General features: G+C 31.2%; 1 protein-coding gene across 2 annotated transcripts in view; it reads right to left on the reverse strand.

Moving 5' to 3' along the window:
- Window positions 1-13,231, reverse strand: part of LOC125052345 (ATP-binding cassette subfamily G member 4) — a 37,723-nt gene extending 24,492 nt beyond the window's left edge. The window contains exon 1 of one of the 2 annotated variants that reach the window (XM_047653134.1): window positions 13,132-13,231. In XM_047653134.1, the coding sequence (XP_047509090.1) occupies window positions 13,132-13,216 (85 nt within the window). In that variant the 5' untranslated portion in view covers window positions 13,217-13,231. Of the gene's footprint in view, window positions 1-12,724; window positions 13,088-13,131 lie in introns of those variants that run through there. The other variant, XM_047653132.1, reaches the window with a different exon arrangement.
- Window positions 13,232-13,471: the final 240 nt, after the last annotated feature.

A 13,471-nucleotide genomic window follows, 5' to 3' on the forward strand; every position in this document is an offset into this window, starting at 1 on the left:
GATATTCCGAGATTCAACACCGAAAAATCTTACAAGTTCCAATACCGTGACCAGTGATTAGTTAGACCATGACCATAAAGATTTTCCGTTTAATCTACGACTTATTTGTCATTTAAGGAACCTTCACATTGGCGTTAGCATCACTTCTAAAAACGTAATAATTGGTGGGAAACCCAGTTTTGTATTAAGACACCAAAAGTTTTAATTTCGTTCTCTTGTATAGATTTGTATGTATAAAATGATAAATATGTATATTAGTAGAATTAACAAATGCAGATGCAGTTACCAAAACACGTCCTTGATCTTCAACAATTATATGGGTATTGATTTAGAAATCCGTCGCCCGAATTTGATAATACTGATTATGTAGGTGTCTCGGTGAACCTTGATTGGAACACCTCCAAGGGATTTTTGCTGCCGGAGTTGCGTCTAATTTTTAAAAAATAATGATTTAAAATTTTGTGTAATGTATTGAAATTCGTAAACAAACCGTACATTTTCTACTTTTCTATTGGTTATTAGAGATGTGACATTCTGCATGAAAAATCGTTTTTTAATTTATCGATTGTTTTTTAGCATGAAAAATCGATGAATAAAAAATAATCGAAATAAAAATAAAATAAGTAATTCTAAATCCAACCTACCCTTTTTTTAAGAATAATAATTATGATGATAAACGTCAAACATTGTGGCAAATAGCCGAAGGTTTGCAGAATAAAACAGATAATGTAGTTACAAAGTCCACGATTTACAGTCGACATTGTTTTTAATACCTACTATGATTAATCCACGATATCGACATGTCATGTCCGATAAAATTTAAACTGATTTAGTTATTCCAGCATCAGATTTCCAGATTCTAGTACTTATAAAAAAATTCAGCTCTCCATTTCTGACAATTTGATTAACTCTTTCGTATTAAACTTAGTTTTGTGTTAAGTGATGAACTTTTACTTTTACTTTAAACTATTTTTCCATGATGACCACAAATTCGTTCATATACACTACTAAACAGGACGTAATTTCTAAAAAATAATTTTCCTCTTTCGTCTCAGCCTGACATACACTGCCGAACATAGGTCAACTCGTTTGAGTAATGAATACAATTATATTTAATACATATGCAAGGGTGATTAACGATGTTGCAATTAAAGTCTAGATAAGCATAACGATGTCGCTAGAAAGACACCTGTTTTCCGGGATATAGTGTTTATCGTTAATTAAAGCAAGACTTTACGCGAGCAAATTAATTACTTTCTTACTGGACAAATGGAAAAATTAACTAATATTTTACGTAATTTGACGATGCTTGCTACCGATTGATTAGGCGGGTCCACACAGAGCGGGCAGCCTAAATTTATATCGTACATGTGAGTAAAACATAATGTACTTTTCACCGCTCGGATGTTATTAGTAAAGTTTCGAAAAGCAAGATCAAAATATTGATATTTTAAAAAATACAGGCATAAACAAATCATATGATATAACCTCACCTTAAAAAATTGACTTTGAGGTGATTCGTTTTACCAATATGGAATAATTATTTAGCGATAATTAGTTAATTTTGTGTCGATTCGATTTGATTTTAAGTTTCGAACTTACATATTAAAGTTAAAGTAATTTCGAAAGTTGACTCTATTTTGAAATAAAATATACAAATTAAGTTACGTTATCATACGTCTTTCAAGATAAATTCAAATGTTACCTTTGCCTGAGTAGGGAATTTTGTAAAATTGTTGGATATGTTATTTTTTTAAACATTTATGATAAAAATGTTGTACTGCAACTCTGACCGCTTTCGCACGGAAGCCATAAGGAAACATATTTTATTATCTGCTCCTATAGGTTGTTATTTAGTCTGTCTCTTCGACAAAGTTTATAAAACAAAAAATCTCTTCAGTTCTATAATAGAAGTACTATCTTCAGTAGTATTATCTTCATTATTAAGTCAGTTATCTTTAACAAACATATCAATAGGGAACACAACAAAGAAAAGTTCAAAGAGATCAAACTCAATTATGCAGGATTTTTAATACCTAGGAACGTTCAAGTAGGCATTGGGATCTAAGTAATGTATCTTTTGATCAATAGGTATGATTAGAGTAAACGTGGTTAATGCAAAACTGTATATTATGTGAATTTTATTTGTTATTTATCTGCAGAACGGAATTATATATATATAATTCGATCCGCACATTGATACTTCTTACCGCGCAGCAGCACTCTCTAGAACCGGCTGACATTCCAGGTTTTTTCGAACAGTTACAACTTGGGAGCCTTCAAGACGGCTGACCACTTCCTTAATGGCCGGCATTCACTTGCAAGCCACCTGATGTTGCAGGTGACCATGGGCGGCGATTAGCACTTAATTCTTAGGTGACCCTGTTCGTTTATCTCCTGACTCATAAAAAATATAGCTGACTTTTATTAGAAAGCTGAAGAGCGGTCGGTGAAAATATCATATAGTTATGCAGATGTTTGTCTATATAAAAAACCTAAACATCGGAAATATAAGACAAGAAAATTTTCAGAAATAAGAAAATTCCGTTATGCGTCAAACGGCCACTAAGCTAGAATCTAACTCTTACAGACAACACGATTAAAAAGACTCTTTGCGTAGTCTTATTTAAAGACTAATTTTAATTTTATTTTGCTTTGGGTGGATTTTTGCATAAGTTTTATTCAGCGCTGCCCGTTAAGGCCGATCAAGGTCAAAATCGTTATACTGCGTCTTCTCATCAATATTGAAGAAACTCATTTTAATGGGTTCGTAACATGGCATAAACCTACCATGGATCTGTTTATAATTTCTTTTCAACTAGATGGGAAAGGAAACAGGAAGAGTTGCACCAATTTAGTTTGATTGACCCCTTGCTGGTACAGGCGTCGATTTGTGGTCGATTTTTATAGCCCGTGAGTACTTCTTGATATAATCAATAGTTAATTTTACAATTGAAGAGTTTTAAATTTAGCGCGTAATTTATTCAAATTAAAATATACTATTTTTGTGTAATACATATAATATATGTACGAACAAATTAGCAATAATATATTTAATTAGTATTTCAGCAAGGAAATACCAACGGAAAATTATCGTCGATATGCAGAAATATTCTATTAACAAATTAAACGAATATGTAAAAGTATATTCAAATTATTATTATATAGCTACATTTACCGAAAAATATGAGTTTTAGTAATAAAGTTGTTGAATAATTGTTTATACATAATAATTAATAATTGTTCATACTATTTTTGTGTTATACATATAATATATGTACGAACAAATTAGCAATAAAATATTTAATTAGTATTTCAGCAAGGAAATATTAACGGAAAATTATCGTCGATATGCAGAAATATTCTATTAACAAATTAAACGAATATCTAAAATTATATTCAAATTATTATTATTAAGCTACATTTACCGAAAATTATGAGTTTTAGTAATAAAATTGTTTAATAATTGTTTATACTATTATTGTGTAATACATATAATATATGTACGAACAAATTAGCAATAATATATTTAATTAGTATTTCAGCAAGGAAATATCAACGGAAAATTATCGTCGATATGCAGAAATATTCTATTAACAAATTAAACGAATATATAAAATTATATTCAAATTATTATTAGTAAGCAACATTTACCGAAAATTATGATTTTTAGTAATAAAATTGTTGAATAATTGTTTATTCAACAATTTTATCACCAACATTTTACCATTCAATAAAATCACCACAGCTTAGATTTTTAATGTTATCCTTTAAAAATATAAGATGTTACATACCTATTATGATTACATCATCTATTGACATTGAATTTTCGATAGGTTATCGTATAATAAGGATCGCTCAAATTAATTGCTCAACAAAAGTGTTGACATAGTACAAAGTAATACAATTACAGGTGTTATCAAATCTGTATCCGCTTATTATCAATCGTAATCAAAGTAATTTCGGATTATAGATTTCAATTCTGATTTCTTATTCAAATTTTGGTTGCCATGTCTTAAGTTTTAAAGTATCATGTAGACTTTAGTAATAAAAGCCATCTACGCAGGATGGTGCTTCATTAAACTCACTGTTATTATCAAAATCGGTCATCGGTGGTTGCTCGAGTTCTGCCTGTACCACGTCTCCTTTTGTAAGAACCTGTCTCCACAAACCTTCTGTATATTCTAGAAAGCGTAGACTGGTTTAAATTCAAGCCCTCCAGCACCAATGCTTCAATTTGAGCAGCTTGTTCGGACGAAGTATCCATATTATGGTTCAGAAACTCTCGATGAGTTAAAAAGCTAACCCAACAATTCTGCTGGGTAACAATAATTCAATTGACAAAAGAATAAAAAATAATAAGAATCAATTTAAAAAAAACACGCAAATCTGATGTTATGAGTAAATTTTCTTTTCCCGGCTATATTCATTTGTTTTACTGCAGTTCTATTTTTAAATATTGCTTTTTTTAAGATTAAGGGCCAGTCCCTCCATATTTATATAATTTAATCTAAAAAGTTTGCATACTTATTAAAAAAAATCATTTCAAAGTCATCCTGAAGTTTGATGCAGTTTATGAGTCCGTCAGTATACATATTATTGTAATGAAAAATTGTCACTAATTTATGTTCCACATAATTTTATGCTTTAATTTTTTTTTCTTTGTAAAATGTAGATAATTCCTTCTATACCTGCAACACAGAAGGTTTCTGAACGCAAATGTAGGTCATACGATTAGGTCATTAAACGTTGTATCTGTAATGTTGAACTAAAAATAATCGCTAATATTCCCTGAGAAACTTATCAATTATAATGGATAAATCTCTTTCAACTTTGGGTATGTTGCCATACGTAATCTCACCTAGGGTTGCCATAACATGAGGCTGCAGATGCAAAAAGGCGACTTAATAATAACAGCTGTCTGTGTTCATGGCACAATCAGCGGCAACCAGTTTGTCTGGTTATGGTAACTCAAGTTCAGGCCAACAGCGATTTGCTATTCGTCATTACTTTTCGTCTTGTAATTTTTGAAGTTATACTTCTTTAGGCGCGTTATGAAAAATTGATGAGAGTGAAATTTTATGATGCGCGCGCACCGTGACACAAAATTAACAGAATGAAGTTGCCCACGGAAGATGCTACGGCATTGCATATAATTTAAAAACAACATTCGAATAATAATAAAATTTATGTTACACTTAATGTAAGAGAATAATAAAAAATATTTATTCATTTCATTTTTCAAATGTAAACTGAACTTTATTGACTATAATGACGCCTTTTCCAGTCTTTGATTATTTAATTGTAATTAATTATTTGCAAGCAATCAAAAACTATTTTTCATAATGCCAAAGAAGTATAACTTCTTACGCGCGTACATAAGTACACGCACCCTTTTTTTTTATAATACCATCTTTAAAGATTCAACTTCTCGGTGATTTTTACAATATACCATTTATTAAGCTAGACTTGCATTAATAACGATAATAATTAATGATATTTATAAACATGCGAAAATCTCGTGTACGTCGTCACATTAATAATTTTGTTAAGACGAAAATATTTGATTGAATCTCAACTTTAAAGGCAATGTTTTAAGGCTGTGTTACATTAAGACACTGAAATAACAGCAAAACTGATCTTAAAAATCCTTTGAAATAACCATTCATTTTTATTAGTATACGTAATACGTATACTTTATATCTATATATATTATATATATAAATATGTTCACGCGAGTAGTAGTCTTATCAACCGGTATGGAGTTTTTGTGCACATAACGTAGTTCTCAAACTGTATGTTTAATCTTTGACACTTTGACCCACTCATACTATTGTTCATAATAAATAATATAAAGTATTATGTTAATTATTTCCTAGATATTATGACATTATGAGACATTTTAACTTGGAGAGACGTACATATTTTTTCTCAAAATTATCTTGACACACACAGGGCCGTCTTAAACTAGGCTGGGACTATTGGGCACACAAGAATTTGGGGCCCTTTTGGAAAGTGATCAAATTCAGTATGATATATTATGTCGAAATTATCGGTCCTTCGGGGCCCCGTGTGCCCTTGTGGTGAAGACGGTATTGGACAGTGGACACACACTAATATTATTTATTTCATTTAAATTATAACAACCATATAAATTAATTAAATAGAATAGCACAAGATCGCATCTTATCTCCATCATCGATAAATACGAATTTGAAAATATTTATAGGAGTAGAAAGGAGTGTGACGTCTGAACTTACTTTTCGTAGTGATTAGACGAAGAAATTACTAAACATAAGCTCAAACCTATAAAAAGGCATTAATCAGTCTACAATTAGCACAATTAATGTCTAGAAGATTCTTTAACATAATCTCGGGTTTAATCACTTAACGACACTGTATTATGAAAACAATGTCTTGCGAGGACGATAACATGCTATCGGAATCCTTTCACACTCTGGTCAGATCTATACTAGGTGATTTGAAAATAATATACAATTTAGTTTATATAATGAGTGGCGTATTATTAATTTAAAAATTCACGTTTATTTATTATCTAATATATAAAATTCTAGTGTCACAATGTTCGTTCCCATACTCCTCCGAAACGGCTCGAACGATTCTTATAAATATTTTTATACATATCAGTAAGTCTGCGGCTACTATTTATCTTTCAAACCCCTAAGTGATCTCCAACTCAAATTTTTTTAAATTATTTTTTTACACAATTTTTTTATGATACAGCATACAAAAATCCATACAACCCTTAATTTTCATGTACCCTCTACGATCAATAAAAAATATTTGTTAGTTAAGAACTTATAACTTGAACCCTCAGAGTTATATAGAGAAATATCTCAAAAAAACCTAAAAAGTTTTGATTCCGGAAAACCGAACAGTCTCTGGGGTAGCGTAGCAAAATTTTCAATGTTATGTACTAAAAAGGTAGGCTAAGTAAAATCACATTAAAGAGAAACGACGTTCGGGGGGGGGGCAGCTAGTATTATTATATATCCATACTATATTTTGATGGAACATAAGACAAACAAGCAGGGTAGGGTCACTTCGAATAAATACTAACAGCCTCCCATGGGCCCCTGCAACCGCTTACGGGTTTGTTACTATTACTATGTGTACAGAGTTAACTTATTTTCCTTCAATGATATAAATAGTCGATCTAATATTTGCGTGGGATTGGTGTACTCAATCGTAGTTACTTCACCCTTACTTAAAATAAATAGAAATTCATTTACTACATAATTAAGTTTTATATACATTTAGATGGAATCCATTTTCTAAGCCTTTAAATATTACCACGTTGGGTATTAGTGAGATCTTTGCGTAGTAGGAAACACCTAATGCTTGATTAACTCTTTTTCATCATAAATTTTGTCGTTCAACCTTCTCTATGAAAGAAGTCTGAGCAGAATATATTATTACTATTGTATCTAATAATTGACTAAATGAAACGTAGTTTTACCAAGGATTTTCTAAATAATTATTTGATACAATGTAGGTATTGAATTATTTGCGGTAAATTAGGTATCGCACTTAATTGAAAAGCGGCGTTATCATCGATTTTTCAAAACTTTCTATTCGAATAGCCAAAAACTTATGAAGTAGTATATAAAAATCTACATTACAAAATATATAGAGCAGTCTTTGACTAACCGCGCGACTCCCAGCTTCAGGAGTCGTGCTTTCCAATCACCGCTATAGGTAAATTTCTTTGTGTGCAACACTCCCTCATACGGAAAACATCAAGAGGCAATCCGGCATGTCTTTAAAAGCGTACTTAGCTCTGGCTTTATCCATCTCAGGATTAGTAAGGAACGTAATAGTTCTTCTGGATTCAGATCCCCTCACGCACCCCTATTAAAAATTAAAGTAAGCAGCTTAGGAAATCTAGGCCTACGCCTGGTATTTTAGAATATAAAAATATAACAAATTCATGTTTTTATATTGTTACTAGCTGCCCCCGCGAACTTCGTTTCTCCTTAATGCCTAGCCTACCTTTTTAGTACATACCAACATGGAACATTTTACTATGCTACCCCAGATACTGTTCGGTTTTCTGGAATGAAAACTTTTAGGTTTTTCTGTAATTTTTCTCTATATATCCCTCTGAATTCAAGTTATAAGTTCTTAATTAACTAATAAAAAAGGGTCGATTGTAGAGAATAGATGAAAATTAAGAGTTGTATGTATTTTTGTATGCTGTATCGTAAGGGGACACCCCTTATCACTTATGGGGTTGAAGGATAGATAGTAGCCGATTCTCAGGCATACTGAATATGCAAAAAAAATCATAAGAATCGGTCGAGCCGTTTCGGAGGAGTATGGGAACAAACACTGTGACACGAAAACTTTATATATTAGATATCTGATATGAAACCGTTGGCTGTACTGAGTGAATGTGCTGAAATATCAGTCGCTTTATTTGTCAACAATTTAACTAAATGCCTTATGACCATCGCACATATAGCTTAAAAGGAATGCTCTGTTAGCTGGTGGTTTTAGTGATGTATAGGAAACTGCTATTTGTACATGACCCCGAAACTTTAGTGATAAAGTGTTTTATCGCTTCCTAGTTGCCAACCTAACCAAATTTACATACTTAAGTTCGCTTGCTTGTAGAATAAAATCACTTAGAACTTATCGTTGTATTTTAATGCGACTTATTTGTATGATGGTAGTGATTCATACATTTTTGTCTCACTTGAATCTTGTCCGTGTATTTGTAAAAAATATTAAACAGTATTTTATTAATTTGTATTGCATTGATATGATTTTTTAAATGTCATAACTTTAAAATTACGTATCGAATTAAAACTAATCGCAGCTAGTATATAATATAAATTATATCATAAGAATTATGATATGAATGTCATTCAGCATATCCAGGTGATAAATCTCATGTAGGCATACACACAAAATGCCCTAAATTATCAATAATATCCAGAAATCATGACTCCAGATATCCGTATCCGGTATTCGACCTTGAACATTTCTCTTTATTGATACCAGCCTTCTATGTCCGGTAGACGTCCAATTTTGAGTCTTAGGCGGTGAGCTCACGATATTTTCTTGCGTATATTTATATTTTCAGGGTCTAAACGTTCAACTTTAGGGTCTCTGCAACTAGCCACTAGTCTAACACTGGTTTTAACAATATATTTGGTTAACAAATTCGATTATTGAGACTCTCGTATATCATTACTTATCCTTGTAGCGCCGGCGCCGTTTATTTATTTCTATTGCTACCGGAGTTTCCGTGTTACATAGTTATGGCTAAATACAATTGTATATAATACAGAGCAGTGTTGGCCCAGTGGTTTAAGCGTTCGACCCTCATACCATAGGTCGTGCATTCGAATCACGGCTGAATGGAATTTTCTTTTTATGTCCCCAATTAGCACATTCTCTCAGACTCTCAGGCCATTTAGGCTTGTCATTATTATTATTACCTATGAATGACAGAAAAACATCAAGTTCCAATTCCATCGAAGCATATCTTAAATAACTCGAAGCATTATATTTCCCCTTTTAAACCAATTAAAGGTGAAAAATGTTAAAGAAAATATTACATGGCATAAAAATATTTAAATTTATGATATTAGCATAACTGTCGTAAACAATTCATAAGTCCTTTATACACTAAAGAGTTTTATGTACGGGCCATAGTATTATTATTGTTGTTAGCTTATACATATATATATATATATATATATATATATACTTACTATTTTTGTCTACAACATTTTAAATTAAAAAAACAGTCAAGTCGTTGTGGTTACAAGATGGCATCCGAATATTAGGTAGGTTTACATTTCTTTTACTACCGTTATTATAAAATGGTGTTTTACTAATAAAACTTAGTTAATTTTTTTAGCATTATCTAGCACACACCCTTGACAAAACACCGACGCAGTTTAAGAAGGCCAAGTGAAATCGAAGATTGGAATTTTTCTAACGATCTCAGTCGATACGCTATAAATGTTTAGTGATTATAGTAGTACCTACTTCTAATCGTAAATCGCAATGTCATACCTATACCGTAAAATAAAGTCGATAGTAGCAATCATGAGATATTATTTTCGATAATTGAAATATATTTATTTAGATAATTCAGATTTAAATTATTAGTTTCGCAAGTGTTATTTTTATACGATTCTCTATAGGATTTCAATTTTTTCAATTTGCCTCATTATTTCGAAAACATTTACTTACCATATAACTTTATGAGTATATTTAGACAAGTTTTTTGTCATTGTGGACCTACAAATATTACATAAAATAAATTAACTTCAGACTAGGTAGATGCCCGTATAAGTGAACGACACAGAACATTTATCCCATCGAAGAGATTAAAGCGTCAGACAAATAATTTCTAAAAAAAATACACAATGAAAACTTTTTTTTTTAATAATACCTTTTCTACTCCCCTGCCATTGTGTCCAGGGACTTTTTCTATATCTAAGCTTCACATCACACATACACAATTAAAACTTTAAGTTAAATAAATATATTTTAAAAACTTCAAACATTAATTTTACTATTTTATCAAGCCGATGCTTGCGGTTTGCGCTTTGCGTGGTCTACCTTGACCGTGTGAGACACGCGAAAGGCAAATATAATTAAAACGAATATTTAAATTCGGAAATCGAAAAAAGACACGTTTTATGGTGGTCGTATATATAAAAATAAGTAAAATATCTTTGGGATATAGAGCGCAGTATTTTACGTAGGTTGATTCAATACCCAATGAATAGTCGAAAATTTTGTACAGTTATAATTTACTTAGAAGATTAATAGAAGACATAGACCCTATATTCTTAATATAATAAACAAATGTTGAAAGACGTGGAGGTCGTCTTCGTATTGTCATGACGAGCGAAGACATGACTTCCACTGCGCATGGCTAGTCTTAATAGATAAAATAGCTTTGCTCCTTGAACTTTTCACTCTCACTTATTCATACAAAATATCTAATATAATAACTATGTTTAGTCTCGCTATATACTTTGAGGCATCTTTGAGATACCTTTCCATTACTTAAAGCTGTTTTGTATTATGATTTGATAAAGATCATATAAGAAGATGCTCATTGCTCCCCAGTACTTGTAGCACCATACTGTAAAATGCTTGAATTAATTGATATATTAAAAGCCAGTAAATCGTATCAAGGAAAAAACAAAGGGCATATAAAAGTTGATTATGAGGCACGGACATCGTAGTATTTTAATTTGTAACTTCATACGGCAATAAAATTTATTTCTTCGTATGACGTTTGACACAGAGCTGCATTAATTGCTTATTTATTCGTGCCGTGTTTATTTCTCGAGTCGATCACGACTCGGCTAATTACCTAACGACTAGTAAGTACTTGTTATCTTAAATTATCGGCGTCAGTCTATGATATATTGTTTGTGCAGATACATTGACAATTGGAATTTTTAACACTTCTAACCTCAGTGATTGTCATATTTGTCTAGTTCGCTATTTGTTTAAATTATAATATATACAATATAACCAAACCAATGGTTATGTAAGCATAATAAAAATTTGATGAATAAACCAAATTTTTGTGTCAGAGACTTATTATGGTACCTATAACTAATTATTTCTAACTTGCCAAGTTAGACCGAAACCAAAGCGCAACAGGTATTTCAACGTACAATAGTTATTTTAATTATTATTAGTAAGAAGGCTTTTGTTTCAATAAAGTGAGGAATGCACTGAGGATGACAATGTTCACTTAAAATAACTAAAAGGATGTCAATGTAAATTTATAATAACATAAGTATCAAAACAGCTCACTTTACAACGAACCTAACTCATCCGATTTAGTTAACAACAAATCAAAATTCAAAAACCATGTCAAAATTTAATTCAAAATCGTTGACTTGTTTTAGGCTATAATAAAAACTGAACTGTCAATTCTCACTTATTGTGATCAACATTACTGGAGCGAAATATATTTAAATACATAAACTTCTGTGATTGAACAATAAATAATGATAATGTATGCAAATAAGACAAGAGATAAACTAAAATAGTGAATAATGTTGTTCCTATTTTGAAATATGATTCGATAAACGAAAAAGGCTTTGTTATTGTTGTAATGAAAGTTCGTTGCTCTTATTTTAAGGAAATATTGACCTACTCCCGATATATAATATGTATATTAGAGTCCAATCTGCAGTCGTTTGTAAGTAATAAGACTTAATGAAATTATACATGTGAATTTATTTTTATAGTTACAAAAAAATATGGATTTTAATCTAGTTTTGATATAGATGCTTAAATTTACAGGCTATTTGTTTTAATGTTAACAAATATTAATTGTGTGATAACCTCACGTAAAATGCGAATGTATTCTTTTGTATTATTTATTTGTAAGTTCATTGTCAATTCACCCCTCTGAACCCTGGTATTAAAGTTAAACATAAGTATTTTTAAATGACCTACTTATGATACTAGATAATGTAATAGTTTAACCCGAGTCATATAAAGATGAACAAATGATTTTAATAAAAATTTCATAGAATAAGTTATATAAAATTATAGTTCATATTAAAATATCACTTAAACAAAGAGACAATAATTGTTCTTTTAATTTCACCATAATCACTATTTTCAACATCGTAGACAAGTTTTACATCCTTACTATGTGTTAATAATTTAAGACTCATTGAGACGCTTATTGACTTAAAAAACTTACCCTTATTAATTCCGAGACTGACGGTACAAGTTATGTTGTTGAACTGAATATCCACCGGTTCCCGATTGGGAACGCGGGACAGTCCCCTAGGCTCCTGTGAAGGTGTCGGGCACTTTGAGGAATGTGAAGGAATTGATGGTGTACTTAACGAAGACCTTCCATCACCCTCCATATTTCCCGTCCCTTCAGACTTATACGACACACTTTGATTTTCCACAATTTGAACACCGGCTAGCATCATTATTACATAAATTGAACGCGCGTGTTACACTTATTACGTCGCGCGAACGAATGCGCTAGCGCCTCGACGATATCAGAAGCCTTTTGTCTGTTTGGTAAATTATAACGCGTTGTTTAAGCTGCACTTCTATTTTGTAAATAATTGGCATATTATGACAGATACGTACGTGGAACAATGGGCTTTATTGACGACTTGTAAACAATGTCTCTTTCAGACAAAGGAGATGCGACGACGCACTGAATGGGTGACATGCTTTCTCAGTAATTATTACCTACTTATTTACATGTATACGAATACTAATAATAGCACAGTACAATGTATTTGTGTCTAGATCATATAAGTACATATGTACGTAGTTTGGCTAATGAAATGGTTTTGTGAGTTACCAACAATTAAATAGATTTAAATCCATACAATATTACAAAATTAATGACTGAGTGCAATTAACAAGTTATTAATACATAAATAATTGTGTTTACCAAGGTTTAAAATATAAATAATATAAT

Source organism: Pieris napi, chromosome 9 (assembly GCF_905475465.1).
Source record: "Pieris napi chromosome 9, ilPieNapi1.2, whole genome shotgun sequence".
NCBI classification, from domain to species: Eukaryota; Metazoa; Arthropoda; class Insecta; order Lepidoptera; family Pieridae; genus Pieris; species Pieris napi.